Source organism: Castor canadensis, chromosome 11, assembly GCF_047511655.1.
Source record: "Castor canadensis chromosome 11, mCasCan1.hap1v2, whole genome shotgun sequence".
In the NCBI taxonomy this organism is placed as follows: domain Eukaryota; kingdom Metazoa; phylum Chordata; class Mammalia; order Rodentia; family Castoridae; genus Castor; species Castor canadensis.
This window is the reverse complement of record NC_133396.1, coordinates 125,141,354-125,163,698: the sequence shown is the minus strand read 5'-3', so window position 1 is coordinate 125,163,698 and position 22,345 is coordinate 125,141,354. Positions and strand designations below refer to the sequence as shown.

The following is a 22,345-nucleotide window of genomic DNA, read 5'->3' as shown; positions in this document are numbered from 1 at the left end:
ACGAGAAAATAGAATTTAAGAAGAAAATGCTCAAACAGATGTACAAAAGGCTGTTCTATTTGGGTTCTGGTAACATTCACAATGAAGCCAAGAAATTAACGAAGCAGAGTGGTCCAGGAGGAGTTAGCAAGAAATATCTGTGGCAACAGTGAGAGGATAAGAAATGCCCTATACAGTAGGTAGTTTATGGTGCTCTGTGACTTCCTCCAAATTGTGATCTTTCAGATTTGCGACTTGTACCTGCTATGAGGATAGTTACAGCATAATTGTTTTTTGGATTTGCCTTTAGGTATCGACTCCTTGGTTCCTCGTTTGCTGAATGTATCATTTCAGGTAATACTGTCGATTGGGACCCAAAGACACCAATTTGTGAAGGTGAGTGGGAATCTCTTTGCCCATTTATCTCACCAGTTAATCCTAGATACACACACACACACACACACACACACGCACACACACACACACACGCACACACACACACACACCCCAAATCACCAAATTATAAAGAATAGCTCCAATCCCTCTTGGAAATGGTCTCCTTCCAATAGTTAAAGAATATACTCCTGTCCCTAAAGCTGCTGAGAGTATTCTAAACTTTTAGGTCCACTTGGGCTTTTCTTCTCTTGGGTTATAATTTATTTTAAACTAATGTTATCCCTCAGTATTCATGAGGCAGTGGTTTCAGGCCCCCCAGCCCCCCACACATACCCCAAAATCCATGGATGCTGAAGTCCCTTCTATAAAGTGGCATGGCATTTCATGTAAGCTACATACATCTCTTTAAATCAACTCTAGATTACTTATACATAATACAATGCAAATGCTATAGAAATTGTTGTCTAGGAAGTAAGTACAGGGAAAAGTCAGTACATGTTCAGTGCAGAGCAATTATTTTCCAGTATTTCTAACGCTTTGGTGGTTGAATCTGTGGATTTGGAGCCTGTGTCAATAGAGGGCCAGCTGTGCAGTCCTGAGCTCACTTCCAACAGCCACCAGCTTCTCTGGTTGGCAGAATACTTCCTAGTTTGGAGATCACTCTCTTTAGTGAAGTAAAGAAACACAAAGATACCAAAAGCAGCCTTACTTCCTGTCTGCCAGCTGTTCAGCTCAATGACATTCTGAAGCCAGGCAGGTCTTCTTCCTTCCTCCTCCTGGCTGGATGGTGACAAAGGTCTTCTTGGTGAGCTGTCTGGAGGACAAGCTCCCTACTCCTTGGGAGCATAGAGGAATGAGCAGCTGCAATTTAACAAAGAACACAACAGGACAGAAACCTGGATTTGGGAATATTGTGAGGACCTCAATAACTTCAAGCCCAACAGGTGTTAAACAATTGAAAATATGCCACAATGAATTGAACAGTAGAGACACCTCTCTCTAAGCAAGTCAGAGAAAGCTGGTGAGTGGCTCAAATGGTAGAGTGCCTGCCTAGCAAGTGTGAGGCCCTGAGTTCAAACACCAGCAATGCCAAAAAAGAACAAGAAAAATCCAAAGGGAATCAGAGAGAACACCCTTAGACTAGAGTATTATTCAGTGGACAAAGATATTTTGGACAACTATATTTTGTAGGGGTTCTGAATAGTTGTGAATATGAAAGAACACACAGTAAACTGTTAGCAGTGATTCTTTCTGGAAAGTGGCATAGTAAATATTTTTTATTTATCAATATTTTACAAAAATTCTCCAATAAATATGCACATTCTTAAATGTTTTCTTAAAGGGATAAAGACACAAATAAGTTCCTAATGTAAAGTATATCTGATAAAAATAATTAAAATGTTTTATATGTTCTAGAATGGTTTAAAATGCTCATGAGTCAGCTGTTAAAAATTACACTAAATTTGTCTGCAAAATTAGTCGTGCCTCATTTCTTTTTAGGAGGAGGTCTTGAAATATGTTTTTGCATTTCTCTGTATTTCTGGGGTATTCAAAACTTCTAACTTTTCTTGAGTTGACACTGACAAAATGAATCTTTGTCTCTAATTTCTCTTTTCAAGTTTTCAATAAAGTAGGGCATAGTATTCATTGTTCTCATTACATCCAAATCTGCAATTGTCGTGTTTATTGTATCTAATATACATTTGTGGTTTGTCTTTTTATTATTTTTGATAGAGCTTTTTGCTATTATATATATGATAACGATGCAATACTATATGGCTCGCATATGAGTAAACAATAGAATAAAGCCAAATGCCTCCTATAGAGAACTGAATTAAAAATGATGAAAGAGCATAAATTCTTATTTAAAATGAGAATTAAACATGTGTGTTCTAATAATACATGAACACATTTATTCAAATAATGTTTACTGAGAAGAGTACAACAGGATATTTTGACTACCTAATCTGTTAACTGTCTGTGTATTAGGAAAGACCAGATAAGGACACTATTGTAAATATTTACTCTTTGATAATTTGAGGTTCTTTTCTTTAAATTTGTTACCAGCATTTACAGTAGACCCTTAGTATCTGTGGAAATATGGCTGCAAGGAGACTGCTATTCAGAAAAAAATACAAATTCTCAAGATGCACAGAGTTCAGTACTCTAAAATTACTTAAATTTACCTGTACCGTATGTTTCTACAGTAGGTCTGAGCATCCATAACTTGAAGCCACGTGGAGTAGGCTATGTTACTGTCACAAAATTACTGTTTATATGCTAACACTGCTCACTAAAATACAGTGACATATTGTACATTCAGTACAATGCTTATAATATGAATACAAAAATTCTAACCCTGTCTGCACTAGAAAAATTTTAATTCACCTTACATATATTACATACATTACTATACTGCCATCTAGTGGTAATCCTTAAAACTAAATCCAAAATTTTCACTTACCACTTAAACACATTCCATGCCCTTTTTAGTTTGGGAGGATTATCAAGACTTTTACTTTGCTTTTTTGGGCATCATTTGATTATTGGGAATTAGGCTTTCACAAAATTAAGGGCATGAAAGCACTCAGCAGATCACACAATGAATTAAACACAGCTGACAATGCAGGACCGATGACAGCTTCTCATTGACTGAGCTGTGGAATGCATGTGCATTACTTTTTCCGTAGTGCTGGGCTTTGAACTCAGGGCCTTATACTTACTAGACAGAGCTCTACCACTTGAGCCACATCCCCTAGCCCTTTTTTTTGCTTTAGTTATTTTTCAAAAATGTTCCCTGTTTTTCCCTAGGGCCAGCCTCAGACCATGGTCCTCCTACCAATGCTTCCCTCATAGCTAGGATTATAGGCACACACCATCATGCCACTATTTTTTGAGATGGGGGTCTTGCTACTTTTTTTGCTGGGCAGACCTTGAACCAGCAAAGGTTCAAGGTGGAACCGCTCCTGGTGGAATTTAAAATTTTTGTATTTGAAATTTATTTTTGACTTTTTAAATTAATTTTAACTGAGCTTTGTCAAAACCATGCTAATAAATACACAAATAAGGCAGGCTTACTGTAAAATTAAACATAACTTTAAGAAATCAGGGTTTTGCTTAATTTGCTCTCTCTTTGCCCAGCAATTCCTTGTGAGCCACCCCCAGCCATCACCAATGGAGATTTCTTTAGCACCAGCAGAGAAAATTTTCGCTATGGAATGGTGGTGACCTATCGCTGCAATCCTGGAGACAGGAGGAAGCTGTTTCAACTTGTGGGCGAGCCCTCCATCTACTGCACCAGCAATGACGGTCAAGTCGGCATCTGGAGTGGCCCTCCCCCACAGTGCATCATACCTAATAAATGCACACCGCCAGTTGTCGAAGATGCAATCATGGTGTCTGCCAACAGAGGCTTATTTTCTTTACATGACATTGTGGAGTTTCGTTGTCAGCCTGGCTTTGTCATGAAAGGACCCACCAGGGTGCAGTGCCAGGCCCTGAACAAGTGGGAGCCAGAGTTACCAAGATGCTCGAGGGGTGAGTGTGACTGAGGTGGGAGAGTTGTTGTGATGGCGTGAGGTGTTGGAGGACCGGGAGATCAGTGCTGGTTCTGGAGAAGGGATGTGTGATGAGCAGATTGGGTAAATTTTCTTGGGAAGGGACGTGAAATCAAGAAGGTGTGTGAGTGAGTATGTGTGTATGCATGCATGCACATGTATTTATGAGTATGCATCTTCATTTTGAGAAAAAAGCACTTCATCAACCAAGAGCTGTTTGGGTTTCTCATATTGAGTAATTGTCGGGGCAAATGCCAGCTGCGGTATCTCTCAGTTATAGTGAACAGTGTTGTAATGGTTAATCTTGACTGTCAACTTGATTGTATTGAGAGGCACCTAGGAGATTCGTAAAGCATACCTCTTGGTGTGTTGGGGCTCTGACTTAATCAATGTTTTTACCCACTGATTCAAAATTTGAATGGTTGAGAGGTAGTGGAACCATAGAAGGTCGAGCCTAGTCGGAGGAAGTAGATGACTAGGGACATGTATTTGAATGTATATCTTGGCCCTGGCCCCTTCTTGTTACTCCTCTCTCCTTCCTGGCTGCCATGAGGTAAGCAGCCACCTCCATCACACACTTTGGCTGCCATGATAATGTTCTGCCTTACCACGTGCCATAGCAATGGAGCAAGTGAACTATGTGCTGAAACCTCTAAAACCATGAGCCAACATGAATCTTTTTTCCTTTAAGCTGTTTCTTTCAGGCATTTTTCACAGCAGAGAAAAAAAGCTGACTAGCAGAAGCGTTGTGGATTTTCTCCACGGTCATCCAGGTGATATGAATTTTATACACATTCTCTTTCATTTCCTCCTTACAACAATACTTTGAAATAGTGCTATTTCTATATTCATTTTATAGTGGAGTTAGTTTATTTCTCAGGGGTTAAATGAATGGTTTAAGTCACATGCTACTAAATGACACACCCAGGATTTTGAAAGGCAAGGGTGTCAGACTCCAGGGTCTGAATGCTCTGGTTCTTGCCCTAAAAGTTTTAATGAAACAAAGTGGCTGGACTATGGAGACATATAGCATAAGACTAGTGACAAAGGCCTTAGACTTTGTTTACAAATGGTCCCCTTTTTATATTTTATCATTAGAAATCTAAAGTTAAGAGAAAAATAAGTTGCTCAGAGACAAACAGGTTCTCCATCTTCAGTTAGCCATAGATTATATTTTTAAAATGTTTTCTGATGCCTAAGCACCCACCAGAGGGGCTATAAATGTAGGCAGACCTGAGTCCAGTACTCTTGAACATCATGTCTCTCAGTACAAAGACTGGTGTATTGAGGGATTTTTGTTCATGGCTCATCTTGTCTTCCTATGGACAAGAGCAGAGCTAGCAGTGGATTTGTAGGTATGTGTGGCTGATATGTAAGGCAGGGAAGAACCCTACAATTCTACCACCCTTCTACCATGGCAGCCTTGTTCAATCACTGAGAGAACAGCTTGGAGGACTGACAAAGAGACCTAAGCATGTCTACATGACTGTGCTCTAATTAAAAGCATGTTTTAAGAAATATGAGAGGAAATCCATTAAGCAGCCTTGGGCTAAGTAGCCTTCTTATTACCTGAACAATGAGGCTGAAATTTAGGATTGCCTTTGTAGGAAATATGCAGATGGAGAATCCACTAGTACTAATAACTCTGTACTAGAAAGCCAGAGTGAGGAGAAAGAGGTTCTTATTTTATAGACTTATACATGAATTGAAACTTTGTGCTGGAGAGAACTAGGTTCTATTTCTCTACATTTTACTAGTTATGGAGGTGCTGGCTACATCTCTTCCATACTCTTAACTTCCACGTCAGTAAAATTAGCCAGATGGAATATCATTTGACTTCCTCTGTTATACCTGAAATCCCTTTGTGTTAGCCAGTTTTCCATTATTGTAACAAATACCCAAAATAAATCAATTTATAGAGAATAAAAGGTTTATTTTGGCTCATAGTTTTAGAGGTTTCAGTCAATGGCAAGTTGTCCCCATTGCTTTGTGGCCTGTGGTAAGGCAGCACATCATGGTGGAGATGGAGAGTGTGTGATGGAGCAAACTGTCCACTTCATAATGGGGAAATGAAAGAGAAGAGGGAGACACCAAGGTCCCACATTCCCAATTGGAGGTCCCACACCTCCAATGACCTAAAATCTTCCATTAGTCCCACCTCTTAAAGATTTCATTCCCTTTCAATAGTATCCATGATTGGGGACCAAACACATGGGCCATTGGGGGACATTCTAGATCCAAAGAATAGGACCCTGTAAGTATGACTAATTCCTGGAAGGCTTATGGGGTAGCAAAGCATTTCCCCAGACTAATGAGTACTTTGGACCTGTTCTTTCCACAGTATGTCAACTGCCCCCAGAAATCCTGCATGGTACACATACAGCACACAACATGGATGAGTTTTACCCTGGGCAGGAAGTGTTCTACAGCTGTGAGCCTGGCTATGACCTCCATGGAGCTGCTTCTCTGCACTGTACATCCCAGGGAGACTGGAGCCCTGCAGCCCCCACATGTGCAGGTGCCTAGATTCTCATCTGGTTTTCAGATCACTCTGCACTTCACATGGCAGTCTTATTCTCTTTTCTTTTCCTTTTAGAGAAATTATGTGATGTGTTCCCAGACTACCTCCCTAATGGCCATGTGCTATTTCCACTAAATCTCCAGCTTGGGGCAAAAGTGACTTTCATGTGTGATGAAGGGTGAGTATGACCCAAAATAGAGACCAGAGACTCAGTGCTACATAGTGACTTTGAGTTCAAGGATTAATTCAAAAAGAAGAGAGAAAGAGAAAATGACTTATAACTCAATGTCAAGTACATAGATACAGTCACTGATCTTGATATTTTGGTTGGAACTTAAATGTGAATGACTAAATAGTTATTTGAAGGTAGAAAAAAAACCATAATTTTATAAAAGATTTTCTAGAAAAAATGTTTGATGAGTAAGACAAAAATTGTTTGCCCAATGACAAGTCAGATAAGACCTGTTTTAGGAAACTTGAAACCAATCAATAGTAGAATTTGTAATAGTGCATGGACAAGTATGTTTTGACCCAATCCTGTATCTTCATGTCAGTGATGGCTTTGATACTGGAATCATATGGCCAATGTCACTGCTTCAGGTGGTATTATTAGTTGTTATGTAAACCCACTATTATTGGTGGCGGGCACTATTCATCTGTGGAAGCAACGAGATTGAGCAATGAAGTAGTGATTTTTAATAATTTTAAGGAATCTGCCATTTGTGAAGTTCACCAACCAATACTGATGTTTGATTTCAGGATGAATGCTGATTTCAGAAGGACAACAGTATCTAATAAGTTGGGACTTTTAGGTTGATAAAAATCTCTTCTCACCCTTCTTTTTTCTCCTAGGACATTTGGTTCAACATGCTTCTGTAATCCTCCTTCTGGCCCATGACAATTGTGGTGCCAAGGAGAACAATGCTCTTTCTCTTTCCAGATGTTCTCTGCTTTTCCCACCCAAATCAAGAATTCTTTTCCCTCCTAACCCACTAATGAGAGCCAGCAGGATGTCAGCAGGCTATCAGTGAGAGCTGGGCTCTGAAGTTTATGGGTCTGTGCTCATGGGGAAGTCTGGTTCTGTGTTCAGTGCCTTCCATAAGGGATGGTGGGCCATGGAGGATGTGTAGGATGATTAGGTGCACCAGTTTTAATCACTTTACCAGTCACAGAGTACTAGGATTCTTTTGGCTCTGAGTTTCTGCCAGCTACTAAATTTAGATCCCTAATGAACTGAGACATTTAGCAGGTCCTAAACTTAGGAACCAAATCCTCTTTAGGCCAAAGAGAGGAAGCTGAGCATCTGTTGGTGAAAAGAAGAAGGGAAAGATGAGAACTGCTCAAACATTTGCTCCTTGCTTTTTGTTTTATGTTTTGTTCTTAGGTTCCAGTTAAAAGGCAGCTCTGCTAGTCATTGTGTCTTGGATGGGATGCAAAGCCATTGGAACAGCAGTGTTCCTGTGTGTGAACGTGAGTAGAAAGAGTAACTGTGCAGTGTGGATAGCTCTCATTTTTTTTCCAGTGTGTTTGCCTCATGGAATCACCTGTGTCCGGATCTTTAACTAAACTACTGATAAAAATACTTCTTTGTTGAGAGAATTTCAAGAGAAGTCTTGTATGTCTTTTATATCATGTATTTATTTTACTAATCTACAAATAAGTAGTTTGATAATGTTGAATTTTGTGGGAGAGTTGTAGGAAAAAAACTAAATGACCTAAAGGTACACCAAAAATTTTATTTATTTACTTATTTTTTAGTTTAGTTGTCAAAGGAGTATTCTCTCTTAAACTTTTATGCTCTTTTGTCCCCTCACTTGTCTAAGCTATTTATTCAATCTGTTATTTATTTTGTAGTGTTTACTTCTCATGTGTAGAAAGAGTAAAGAATAAGAAAGACTCATCCCTGTTTTCATGGAGTTTGTTTTCCAGTTAGGAAACAATGATCAGGAAAATAAGTAAAATAATTTTTGAAAAATAGACAATAGGGGCTGGAGGTATGGCTCAAGTGGTAGAACACTTCCTTTCCTAGTAAGCATGAGGCTCTAGGTTCAGTCCCCAGTACTGAAAAAGAAAAAAGTTAAATAGTAATATGTTATGGAGAAAATAAAACAGATTTATATAAGAAATTAATATGATACAGGGAATTGAGGTGGTGAATCAAAACTTGAAATGATGAGGTAACCTACATTTCTAAACTGTCTACTCAGATAAGATACATCAAAGATGCAAAAATCAATAAATTTGATTTATATATCAAGATATAACTGATTTACCCTACTCTGTTTCCTAAAGCAAAGCAAGACTTTTCTTTGAATACCTTTTTTCCATTCATTGGAAAATGTTCATTTTTAGGCTTATTAAAATACCTTTCTAAGCTCAGAACTGTGAAGGCAGAGTTTGAGTGTTGCACCTTGAAGTCCTCTTTCTGCTTAGCTTTCCTTGGCTCGGGGAGTTAATGCTGGGCATTTAGCCAGCGCTGTCTCTAAAGAGAAAAATTACTACACTTATGGCTGGGATTTTACACTCAATAGTTCAGAGACCCCCAGGCAGACTACAGACGGTGAGAAAAGGTGTGGAATCTCTCATTGGTACTGATTGGATTCATCACAAATTTACCAAATCAAGAATTCCAGATAAAGTGTTTCAGCCTTCACCAACAGATCATGAAAAATATGGTGGGGATCCACAGAACCCTCATAAACTGCACATTGTTACCAGAATAAAAAGCACAAAAAGACGTCCATATTGGGAAAAAGATATAATAAAGATGCTTGGCTTACAAAAAGCACATACCCCTCAAGTTCACAAGAATATCCCTTCGGTGAATGCAAAACTGAAAGTAGTTAAGCATTTGATAAGAATCATGCCCCAAGGACTTCCAGCAGAAGAGAACATGTCTAACACCTGCCTCAAGAGCACTGGGGAATGAGTAGTGCAGTGGTATCTACAGCCCATGGACCAGGAAGCAAAGTCCTGATGTCACAGCAGCTTCACCTTAAAAAATGCAAATCTTTTAAAATTAGCATACATTAATAGTACAATAGGTTTCATTGTGGTAATGCTATCGATGTGTATGGTGTGCTTTGAATAAGTTCATCCTCTCTATTACATTCCCTTAAGAAAATAATTTTTATTGAAAGTTGATGAGAAAGTGTTTTCATTCGAATATATTTTAAATCCCAGACATTTTCACTGACTGAACCTGCTATGATTACTCTTTACTATATAGACTTGGAGGTTTTGTTGCTATTACTTGGTTTAATTATCTGTCCTTTTCCTCTTAAGAGTTTTACTCCATGAGAATCATGGAAATTTAAGAAGGAGAAGAGGTCCAAGCAAAAGGGATCCATAAAACATTCAATAAAATAATAACAGAAAATTTCCCAAATCTAGAGAAAGTTATGCCCACTCAGGTACAGGAAGCCTCCAGGATGCCAAACAGACTTGACCAAAATAGAATTTCCCCATGACATATTATCATTAAAACTACAAGCACAGAGAATAGAGAAAGAATATTGAAGGATGTAAGAGAGAAAAAACAAATAACATAAACAAAGGTAAACCCATCAAAATCATAGCAGATTTCTCAGTGGAAACCTGAAAAGCAAGAAGGGCTTAGAGTGAGATATTCTGAACACTGAATGAAAATAACTTCAACCCTAGGATACTCTACCCAGCAAAACTATCATTCAAAATAGATGGAGCAATAAGTGTTCCAGGATAAGCATAAACTAAAACAATATATGATCACCAAGCCACCACTACAAAAGATTCTCCAAGGAATTCTGCAGATAGAAAAATGAAAGCAAACATTTTTTAACTCAGGGTCTCACACTTGTTGCTAAGATTCAACACCACTTCATGATAAAAGCTCTAAGAAAACTAGGAATAGAAGGAATGTACCTCAACATTGTAAAGGCTATATATGACAAACCTATAGCCAACATCATACTTAATGGAGGAAAAACTGAAACCATGTCCCCTAAAATCTGGAAGGAGACAAGGGTGCCCACTCTCCCCACTCCTGTTCAATATAGTCCTGGAATTCCTAGCCAGAGCACTAAGGCAAGAAGAAGAAATAAAAGGAATATAAGTAGGTAAAGAAACTCAAAATATCCCTATTTGCAAATGACAGGATCCTGTACCTCAAAGACCCAAAAAACTCTACCCAAAAACTCCCAGACACCATAAACAGCTTCAGAACTGTGGCAGGATACAAAATCAACTTAAAAAAATCATTAGCTTTTCTGTACACCAACAATGAACAAATTTAGAAAGAATATATAAAAGCAATTCCATTTACAATAGCCTCAAAAACAATCAAATACTTAGGAGTAAACTTAACAAAGGATGTGAATGACCTCTACAAGGAGAACTACAAACCTCTGAAGAAAGAGATCAAGGAAGACTACAGAAGATGGAGAGATTTCCTATGCTCATGGATTGGTAGAATCAACATAGTAAAAATGGCTATACTACCAAAAGCAATCTATATGTTCAGTGAAATTCCCATCAAAATCCCAATGACATTCATCACAGAGATTGAAAAATCTACTCTAAAGTTCATTTGAAAACACAAGAGACTGTGAATAGCCAAGGCAATACTCAGCAAAAAGAACAATGATGGAGGTATCACAATACCTGACTTCAAAACTATATTACAAAGCAATAGCGATAAAAACAGCATGGTACTGGCACAAAAACAGACATGAAGACCAGTGGAACAGAATAGAGGACCTGGATGTGAATCCACACAGCTATGCCCAAACTTATTTTTGACAAAGTCACCAAAAACATACGATGGAGAAAAGACAGCCTCTTCAACAAATGTTGCTGGGAAAAGCAGTTATCTGCTTGTAGAAAACTGAAACTAGATCCATGTCTAGCACCCTGTACTAGTATCAACTCAAAATGGATCAAGGACCTCATATGCGGACTTTAGACCTAAAACAAATGCAGTAATATTAATGGACATGGGTCACACTCTAAGGGGAGAACACATACAGGAGGAATAGGGAAAGGTAGGAGACCCAAAACTTGACAGTGTTTGTGCCCACTGTAGAGGACCTAATATAGTAATCTTAAACTAACAGAGGTCACTATGGGAAGGTGACCAGGAAGTAGTGAAGAGGTCTGGTAGGGATGAACCAGCTCAGGTTGTAATACTCATGTGCAAGGAAGCAATGCTAGGAATCTGTCTAGCTATCCTTATCTTAAACTAGCAAAAATGCTGTCTTTCTTACTATTGCTTATGTCTTCTCTTCCACAAAATTGGAGAAGAGGGCAGAACAGGTTCTGCCTGGAAGGGAGGAGTTTCGGGGGGAGGGGAGGGCAGGGGGAGAGATGGCTCAAACAATGTATGCACTTTTGAATAAATGAATAAATAAACCATAAAAAAAGTTTTACTTCAAAAAAAAATACCTTTCTAGAACATTTTATGGTAGGTATTATAAAAACATCCAATACCCAGGAAATTCAAGTATCCAATAAGTACAACCTTCCAGAGATACACAAAATGTATATGTGTGTGTGTGTGTGTGTGTGTGTGTGTAAACATTGGATAAACACAGATTTATTAAATTTGGTTATAGGAAATAAATCATTGTTTGATGTAATAAGACTTCATATGTTTTAAATGTATAATTCTGATAAACTTAGGAATCTGTTCCTAAACATAGATCAGATTAGAAGCATCAAATTAGTTTTAAGGAGGGTATTGCTTCAAACATACATGCTAAAAACAGGAAGAAATGGCAGCTGATGGTTTGGAAAACAGAAAAAAAAAAAGGATTTTCTAGAATATAATCTAGTGTATTGTTACTTTTCTGTCACTGGGACCAAATACCTGACAGAAACAACCTAGAGGAAGATTTATTTTAGCTCATGGTTCCACAGGATCCAGTTCATCATGATGGGGAAGGCGTGGTGGAGCAGAGTAGTCCACATAATGGTGGCCAGGAAGCAGAGAAAAAAGGGGAAATTAGGAAGCATCCAGGGCAAAATATGGTCCTCAAGGGCATGGCCCCACTGACCTGCTTCCTTCAACTAGGCCCCACTTCCTACTTGTCACCACCTCCCCAAAATGTCATCGTATTATAAAGCCATCAAGGGATTAATCTCAGTATGGCAGAACCCTCATGTTTCTGAAGATGCCCTCACAGACAAACGCGGAAGTGAGCTTTACTAATTTCCTATGTGATTCTCAATCCAATCAAATTAATAATTAAGATCAATTTATTTGTTACAAAGAGCTCTAGGGTTATCAATGTGTTCTGATGGACCATTGCATATTTGATGTTGGTTCTGATGATAATGGCCTTGAGTCACCAAGCTTCACAAAGATTTTCTTGGAACTAAAATCTCTGAGGTCCAAACCTTCATCTCTCCTATACCCTGTTGTCAACCCAGGAGTCTTAACTATGCCTAGTGTAAAGAAGGCAATCAGGTGATTGTTTAAAAATAATCACTTTCCAAATTCATTAAAAACTTAGCTATCTAAGTAGTCCAGGAATGCTGCCTTTTGGGCTTTTGCAATAAACTGTAATTTAGGTGATACTTCAGTTAGTTCCTTTCTCAGTAAAATCCTACAGACTCAAATTTCATCTATCTTAGTTATGTTCCTTCTAAAAGAAAAAAAAACACTATTAGCTTAGTCACAGGAAACCATTATCATGTTAGTTATTTTTAATTGAAACTCTAATAGAACTTAAAGCCCTTGTCTTCTTTCTAGAAATCTTTTGCCTAGATCCTCCAACTATCTTTAATGGAAGACACACAGGCACTCTTCTGGGAAACATTTCCTATGGAAAAGAAGTATCTTACACATGTGATCCCCACCCAGACACAAGGATGACCTTCAACCTGATTGGAGAGAGTACCATCCGTTGCATAAGTGACAGTCAAGGGAATGGGATTTGGAGTGGCCCTGCCCCTCGCTGTGAACTTTCTGTTCCTTCTGGTCAGTATCCACTTTCACATGTCCTAAATGTGGAAGAATCTCCGTATTTCTTTAGTGATAGTCATTCTTTCTGTGAACATGGCTTTGTTATAAATGGTAGAGACAGAAATACCATCCAGGAGAATGACAGATGGATTCTAGATATGGATATTGTGTCCCAGTTGTTGATATTCCACCCAGGCCAGGTGATGCTCACCTGTAATCGCACCTACTTGGGAGGTTGAAGTAGGAGAATCCTTTGAACCCAGGAGTTCAAGGCCAAGCTGATGATACAGTGAAACCCTATCTCAAAACAAAACTTGATGTAAGACCAATTTGGTAGTATTCTGGTGTCCTTTCCTATGGATTGAGTGTGTAGAACCATAAGGGCATTGGAGAATAGAGAGAATGTGTAAGGTCCTTTTGTAGAGAAGATTTTCAAAGCCCTGAAAACAAGTGTCAAAGAAAATACTCTTTTGATATCGCTACTGTTAGTTTTCTTCATCTTAGATGGATGTGTTGAACAAAAACATATGGTAGAATTTGCTTTAGAATTGATAATACTTTAGAAATAATTAAAGAAATTCAGATATCAGTATTTATATTCTTTTTGTAACCCTGAGTCTTTTGTTCAAGTAGTTACCTACATTTAGTTAGCCCTTCATCAATAACAAAAGGAACTCAGGATGCCTTGGATAAGTGGAGGTTTAGGTTATGTGCTTAGTCTCAGTAGCTCTTTCTTTTATATATTCATCTGGCTTTAAATGAGAATACTTGATGATCTTATTAGGCTCATTTGTGGCTGTGACTGCCCACATGAGCTCTCCCTCCTCCAGTAAAGATATATCAGTACTGAATTGGTAGTTTGAAGATACCTGTGGTCCTTTGATCTGATATAGTCTACAGGTAGAGAATACAGAGGGTTGTGTTTAAATGCTGAGGTCTAGATGTATAGAATCAATCTTCCACTCATTAGCTAACAGTTTGTGAATTATGACCTACCTACCTGTCTTAGGTTTTCATGTACCTCTAATAACTGAAGATATTTGTGTTAGTGTGTTTACACTTGTAGGTTTAACTGGAAGTGTTTCCTTGGTTTGTGTTTTTAGCATGCCCACATCCACCCAAGATCCAGAATGGGCAATACATTGGAGGACATACATCTTCATATTTTCCTGGGATGATAGTCAATTACATTTGTGACCCTGGCTACCTGTTGGTAGGAAAGGCCTTCATTTTCTGTACAGACCAGAGAACCTGGAGTGAATTTAATCATTATTGCAAAGGTATCTCATTTCTTAGTATTTCTTACTCTTTCTGGGTTGCTATGGTATTGAATTTGAAGCTAAATAAAGCTGAGATATCATTGACATGATGGTGATATAACAAGACTGAGAGGATAGCAAAATGAGTATCAATAGAAGATGAGAAAAGCAGAACAAGAGGTAGAAATGAAGGCTACTCTGGGATCCTTATGTCTACTCAACAAGTGGGACGAACACATGGCATTTCCAATAATAAATAATACAGTAAGCATCACACACGCACACACACGCACACACACACACCCCAATGTAAAATGTTGACTTTTAACTAACAGCTCTAAAGGACCTCAGAAGGCTACAGGTTGTCCTCACAAATGCTCTTAGAAAGTAAGGGGTTATAAGATTTCTTTACTGTGTTAAAATTGAAGCTTGAAGTCAGACAATGTCTTCCCATCATACATGAGCAAAGAGGTAAGAGCAATTAATTCCTAGACTTGCTGAATGTGGAGCCTCATTATAGTCCACATGACCAAAGGTTTACTTCATCTCTTCCATGTAACCAGTCCTCAAGGATTATTTCCTTTATTTCAGTCTGTTTGCAAAAGTGCCACCTGAATTAAAAAATCTTCCTTGAAATGTTCTAAAAAGCTAAAAAGTAGAGAATTAAAAATAATATCCCATCCTTAAGCAAGGTTCTAAGGTCTTTCCAAAAGTTATTTGTGTTGAACTTCAAAGAAGCTGGGGTTATTATTATTGCAGTCCTACAGAGGAGAAAATTAAGATCAATTAAGATCACAGCTTGTGAGTAAGGGGTCAATGATTAGACCCCAGCTGAAGTCCTACTTTTAAACACTGCACTGTCTACTGTTTCCTTTAAAAATGTGGGCTCTTTTGACTTAAAAAAAAAAAAGCTAAGTTGAACTAGAGGAATGGCTTGAGCGATAAAGCATCTGCCTAGCAAGTATGAAGCCTTTAGTTCAAACCCACCAAAAAAAAAAAAAAAACCAAAACAAAACACTGTTAAGTGATTTGCCTCTTTTTTTCTCCTGTCTATTCCTTTATTTATATTTTAATTTAAACCTAAGGGAAGGGGTGGCTTAGGACAGACTTCAGACATACCAGTGTTTCAAATGTTAAAGAATAGTTAGTCCTATAGCTCACCCAGAATGGAGGATCATATAGCCCTGCCTATCCCCAAAGTCTCAGAAATCCTAGCCCTCTCATTCTAGAGATAGAGAAAATGAGGCCCGCCATATAAATGATAGTGACTCACTCTTCCATACTAATTGGTAACAACAGATTGCACAAAACACAGAGTCCTTGTGGCTATCTTCACATCTAGATGTTCATCCTCACTTTCTTCTTTTACATAAAAAAACTTAAAAATTCAAAAACTATTTCAAAGATACAGATTGAGACTCTGGGAAGGGTTTTCCCCTGAAACTAAAAAGGGATATACTATTGTCCTGGCACCTGCTTTCTTCTCACTTATATACTTATGTGTTCAAATGTTCTAAGTTATTACATAGTTTGTATTCATTTTGTCTTAATAACTGTCCCTTCAAGCATGTCTAATAACATTTGCTTGTCCATCTTCAGCACTGTAAAATCAGCCAGCAACATTGTTTAAAGACAGATTCTTCAGTTCCATTCCATGGGCTCTGGTTCTGTGTTGAGAAGCGATCAAATGTCTGTTTTTAACAGATCCATCAAAAATGTCTTATGTAGGAAGACCACAGGCCATACTTCAAGAAATACTACTTTACCTTATTGATACCTATAAAAGGACAATATTTTAAACTAATCTTGAGACTATTACAATAGAAAAGGAGGTTTTGCTTGAAGTTGAATGGAGAAGGTATGATGACAGGGCAAAAAATGGAAGCAAATCAAAGGATGAGTTAAATGAGACAAAATAAATTAAGTAGAAAATGGTGTTTTGAATTCAGAACCATTGCTTACTAGCTTCCTGGTTTTCTATATAGAAATGGGGCAGAAATATCAATTTAATCAAGACCAAAAATGCCAGCATATATTGCATACCAAGAAAGAATTTACATGATACTGCTGTTCCCTTATGGTGTTACTTAAGTGGGTGCAGGGATAGAACTTGGTTGTTCTAACGCCTGATCCTTCCAGAACTTTGCAGTTGCACAGTGAATGATCAAAATTACTCTATTTTCCCTCACTGTACATAGAAATGAAAGTCAAAGAATTTTAAGTCATAGAAAGTTTAGGAGAGGAAGGGGTCAATAATTTCTAATTGAAAACACACCCCATCTTTGCCAAGGGCAAAGTAAATATGGGGTTGTAGATCTTTCTATTATGGTGATTTCAATTAACAATCCACACACAAAACCCCTCACAATTTCCTTCTGAATTTTCTCATTTCAGAGGTGAAATGTAGCCTCCCACCATTAATGAATGGAATCCAGAAGGAGATGGAAATGAGAGAGTACCGCTATGGAGATAATATAACTCTGAAGTGTGAGAATGGGTACACTCTGGAAGGCAGTCCTTGGAGCCGTTGCCAGGCAGATGACAGATGGGACCCTCCTCTGGCCATATGCACACGTGGTAAGTGCAACTGCAGAGAATGTAGCTTCTTCCCAGCCATGGTAACTGTTCATCCACTCATCCATCCTTGGCATCAAGTGTAATGTGGTATTTGTGGTATATACTAATTAAGGAGTTAAGGATGCACCATTTCAAAACATGACAAATTAGAATATTGATTATTGCAAGGTGAAGTTACTTGTGGAATTGTAACTGCAGAAAAGGCCATTTGGCCTGTCTTTTCCTGAATGGAGCAAGCCATAAAGATTCTTTTGAGGCTGGGCACAGTGACTTAGGTCTATAGTCCTAGCTACTCAGGAGGTAGAGATCAGAAGGAGTGTGGTTGGAGGTCAGTCTGAGCAAATAATTCATAAGACCCCATCTCAACAAATAAAAAGCTGGGCACGGTGGCATGTGGTTGTCATCCCAGCTAGTTGGGAAGTGTAAATAGGATCACCATCCAGACCAGCCTGAGCATAAAGCGAGACCCTATTCAAAAAAAAAAAACAAACACAAAAAGGGCTGGTGGTATGGCTCAAGTGGTACAGCACCTGTCTAGGGAGCACAAGTGCTGAGTTTAAACTCCAGTACTGAAAGACAATTCTTTTGGAGGGGCTGGGAGGGTAGCTCAATGGTAGAGCTCTTTGCCTGCTATACTAGGCTCTGGGTTTGATTCCCAGCACTGCAAAAATAAAAATTCTTTCAGGAGGGATATTCTCTCTCTACCCAGATAGGAAAATAACCTTTATCATCAAAAATTTGAATCTGGGGCTATAATAAACCTGACTATATGAATTCATTACAGTAAACCTTATCTTGCTCTAGCTTTTCTATTCCTGTGCTCCAAACATCTCTTTATGACATTCCCAGAATTTACCCTAGTCTAGAGATCCATTCATCCTTATTTCTTCACAAATTTTTTGTTCTTTGTATAAAGAATATAAAAGCATCTTGCTTAGGTCAATATTCAAGCTTTGCTTTCTTATGAAGAGCCCCATGTACTTATCAATCTAATAAAATTTTTCTCTTGTTAATCAGCCTTATATAAATTTGGTTCCTGGATCCAGTCAAAGACCCCACCTAAAAACTAAGTGGAGATAGAGGGGTCTCTTCCCCTATCCTAGCTACACAAGCCACCACCTCTTCCCCAAAAGCTCCTAGCAAGTAGAGTAGGACCAGTCTTTCTTCATAATTCTTACCCCATTCATCTCTCCTCCTCAGGGATCATCTTTGTTTATACCACTCTATATCTGCATGCATCATCTGGTAGTGATTTCTTTATAATCTAGGAGCCTTACAAGTCAGGAGAACATCAGTGGTAGAGGAACACCTTCCACCCTGAAAAGATCATGCCCACCTCTCTCGTTGCTGTGGGTACAGGATTTGGAAATCAAGTTTCCCTGAACAGGAGTGTAGCCCTCTGCTGGCAACTGGAGTGTGCTATGAGGTAGAAAAGTATAAGCTTTACACAACAAGGAGCAGATGAGCAAAATTAACAATGAAGAACTTTTCTTATCCAAGTTAGTGCTAGGCTTTCCTGTCTCCCACCTCTTCAAGGTTCTTGGTTATATACCAAGATTGTTCAAGATAGATTTTTATAGTTAATCCCTTAAATGTATTAACTAATGATCATAAATAATGTTTCTAAATTATAAACTCAACCCTCTTTTAATATCAAATTGTACTCACTTCTCTGGCAAAAAGCTCATTGGTTAACTGGTTGAGAGACTGCAGAGTAATCTGGCTAGGATTGATGGACTATTTAGATAATTAGGGAACTGACACTACCAGATATTAAAATGAAACATAAAGTTGCAATACATGACTCACTTTACACTGGCAGAAGAATAAATATATAAGTGGGGAGATTTTATATTAATAAAATAAAGATTTATTATAAGTAGAAATAAAATTGTCTTTCAGATGTAATAATGATGACAGAAACCCATGGGAAAGGAAAAGCTATCACATAATAAGATTAGCATTGGGAAAAATTTAAGAACCTTCTTTTTATATTAAAATAAATACAAGGAATGATAAAGAGTTAAAAGTTTTAAAAACCATATAAAAGGTAAATTTAAAAAAAAAACTTACTTATCAAACAACTAGAGCTGGGGATGTCGTTCAGGAGTAGAGCATGTATTTGGCATGTATAAGGCCCTGAATTCGATCCCCAGTACCACCAAAAAATAAACAACAAAAACAAAACTAGAAGGAGGCCAAATTTTTGAATGGAGATTTGACTGAAAAAAGATCTTAAAAGATGTTGACTTTTTTGACCTGTTACCACTTTGATTTAGAACATGTTTACTTTGAAAATAAGTAAGAAGGCACTAGATAGATGGGAAACACAGGGAGCATATAATGAAGGATTAATAGTGTTAACATACAAATAGTAGTTGTGGTAGTTGTGCTGGTAGTAATACTTAAATGATTAATATATACACATATATTGAAAACATTAGTACTACTGTTTGAAGATTAGAGATAGAGAGATAGATAGATTCTAATTTAATGTACACAGCAACCCCTGAGGGGAGTAGCATTCTTCTTATGATCTCCATTTTACAGATGTGGAACCTAAAGCACAAAGGGTTCAAGTAACTTGCCCAACAGGTGACTCTACCTATCTGTATAGAATGTGTACTTTAATAAGAAATAAATGGAAAGAGTTCTAAATAAATGATTCAAAAAAGAGAATTCCAGGATTAATCTTAGTAAAAGGGAAAGTTATTAGGCCAATGTCCCAAATACAAGATAAAAAGCCATTCTTCAGATAGGTGGAGATAATGAGACACAAGCCAAATAACCATTGACCAGCGGGTTCTTAGAACTCCGTGTGAATTGGGCAGGACCACAAGTGAATTCCTTTTGTCCCTAGGGTAGTCTTATTCCTCTCTACCCTATCTAGTCTTGAAGTTTGAAATCTTACCACCTTGTAGGAAGAAGCAAAGATGAGACCTTGGAAAACAGGAGGGGAAAAAACAGTATTTGTCCCTAAGGTTTAAGATAGATTGCTCAAGATACCAGTCCTAGGCCTCCCTAAAAAGGAAGCTGGGGAATAAATCTTGACTGTGGTCCAGGCTTAGAATAACATACCATGGGGAGTTTTGAGAGCAATCCAAATAAGAAAAGTGACCTTTGAGTACTAGCATCAGAAAATGAATTTCTTGGAATTCTCAGGGCCACCATATTCCCATTTCAATGGCCCAGATACGCTAGAGTAATAGCTTCATCTACTTCAGAGTAAGGAGTAATCTTGAGCTCCCTCTTAAGACCAATTAATACATACAACTCATAATTAAAGGTGTTTATCTCATGACTCATGTAAGCATAGTATTGCATGCAGGATGTATAAGTTCAATTCCAGGCAAGATGCAAAAGTTCAGAGAAGTCTTCACTAGAATCCCTGAGAGGTTAAGAGAAGGATTATACTATATGACACTTAAAATTTTTTTTTCCTAAAATCCACTCTTTGCACTTCTGTATCCAAGAGTCCCATTCATCAGAGCTAGCTTCTCTTTTCCATCTAGACTGTCTCTCAAAGGCTCCAGCACAAGTCCAGACCGTTCCCCTCACTTTCTAGATCTTCTCAGTCCACCAACATCCCCATGCCATTTCCAAGGTAAAAGGATTTTCTCCAGTTCTGCACAGCTCAGGATAATAATCCTGAAGAGGAGCAGGGAAATACAGAAAGTGTCTTAGAGTACAGGATTTGGAGAAAGGGTATAAATAATCTTTTTATGTTGACACATAAGTATATGAAGACTGTTTAACCTCAGTAGAAGTAATAGCACCTATTGGAAGGGGGAGGACGTGGGGAAATGGTGGAGTAGGTGAATATGGTACAAATAATATGTACACATACATATAAATGGGAAAATGAGACCTGCTGAACCTATTCCAGGAAGGAGGGGACGAAGGAAAATGGTGGAGGGGGTGAATTCAAGTATGATATATGTGATACATTGTAAGAACTTCTATAAATGCCACAATGTACCCCCAGCACAATAAAAATTTTAAAAAAGAAATGTAAAAGAAAAGAACAAGGTAACCTTTTCCCATTAAATTATCAACAAAATGGGTGTTAGTGACTACCCAATAAAAAGCAAAGATATGATGAAACTAATATTGTCATTGTATGTTGTGAAAGCACCACTGGAAATTTGGGGAAAAAACCTTATGAAAGACAATTATGCAATGTGTGAAGAGAATAATGTAAATTTCATGCCAGTTAGCCCTCCCAGGAATTCAATCTAACGAAATAATGTAAAATATGAAAAATATTTTATGCATTTTAGTAACAGATTCAGAAAACTAGAAGCAAATGTATAATACAAATCACTGAATACACTATGCTACACCACTAGAATAGATTATATTAGTTTGCCTCTGTTATAATTTGCACTTCTATTACATCACAATGTAAAAACTTAGATGCATGGAAAAATGTAACAAATGGAATGTAATTTTTTTGAGTATTAGGACTATGAGTGCTATTTTTCTTTTGTTACAAATTTTCTGCTGCAAATTACATAATCTTATGATAAAAATATTAAGCAATATCTTCACTGAATGCACAGGATAAAATGAGTAAAACCAAAGGCTTTTTATATTAGAAAAATTACAAGAAAAATCAGAATGGAAATGTACTACCCAAAGAGCCTGTTTGATGATGTACGCCAGCCTGATGTTTTTGTGGCTTTTGTCTTCCTTTTAGGACCACGTAATGCTCTCATAGTTGGTAAGTTTTATCAAGGCTTTGATGAGAAATTTTGGGACCTTAACAGCAAGTATGTACTTACAAGGAATGAAATGTAAAAAGAGATAAAAATATATTATAAATTCAATTAAAATGAAAGTAAGTTTAGGCTAGGGTATGGTGAGACTGATATCCTCATATATCACGAAATCCTTTTTACTATTTTTGATTCATTCATATTACCATATGAATGAAAAGTTATTCTTTAATGTCAAATTTCTTTATTTTACTATGTGTGGCAACAACTTCCTCTTTGCTTTATAACTGGCAAATATGCTTCCAGACAGTAATCATGTCTATTTGCACAAATTCAAAGCCCCAAGACCAGTTTGCTGAGTTCGTTTCTGTGGTTTGCTTATGTAAGAAGAATAG

At 37.7% G+C, this 22,345-nt stretch overlaps 1 protein-coding gene, 1 long non-coding RNA gene and 1 pseudogene across 8 annotated transcripts in view; 2 read left to right on the top strand and 1 right to left on the bottom strand.

The window, feature by feature from the left end:
* Cr1 (complement C3b/C4b receptor 1 (Knops blood group)) overlaps positions 1-22,345 on the top strand; it is a 120,193-nt gene that overhangs the window by 73,047 nt on the left and 24,801 nt on the right. For 6 of the 7 annotated variants that reach the window (XM_074048437.1, XM_074048438.1, XM_074048441.1 and 3 more), the window contains 9 exons: positions 290-375; positions 3,517-3,912; positions 6,274-6,450; positions 6,529-6,631; positions 7,838-7,923; positions 13,184-13,411; positions 14,500-14,676; positions 17,050-17,232; positions 21,932-21,955. In XM_074048437.1, coding sequence (XP_073904538.1) covers positions 290-375; positions 3,517-3,912; positions 6,274-6,450; positions 6,529-6,631; positions 7,838-7,923; positions 13,184-13,411; positions 14,500-14,676; positions 17,050-17,232; positions 21,932-21,955 — 1,460 coding nt within the window. Of the gene's footprint in view, positions 1-289; positions 376-3,516; positions 3,913-6,273; positions 6,451-6,528; positions 6,632-7,837; positions 7,924-13,183; positions 13,412-14,499; positions 14,677-17,049; positions 17,233-21,794; positions 21,912-21,931; positions 21,956-22,345 lie in introns of those variants that run through there. The other variant, XM_074048439.1, reaches the window with a different exon arrangement.
* Positions 1-22,345, bottom strand: part of LOC141413954 (uncharacterized) — a 39,182-nt gene that overhangs the window by 1,402 nt on the left and 15,435 nt on the right. The window contains exon 2 of the long non-coding RNA XR_012439012.1: positions 1,085-1,236. This is a non-coding gene — a long non-coding RNA (uncharacterized lncRNA). The remainder of the gene's footprint in view (positions 1-1,084; positions 1,237-22,345) is intronic.
* On the top strand, positions 8,815-9,659 carry LOC109685445 (large ribosomal subunit protein uL30m pseudogene; annotated as a pseudogene).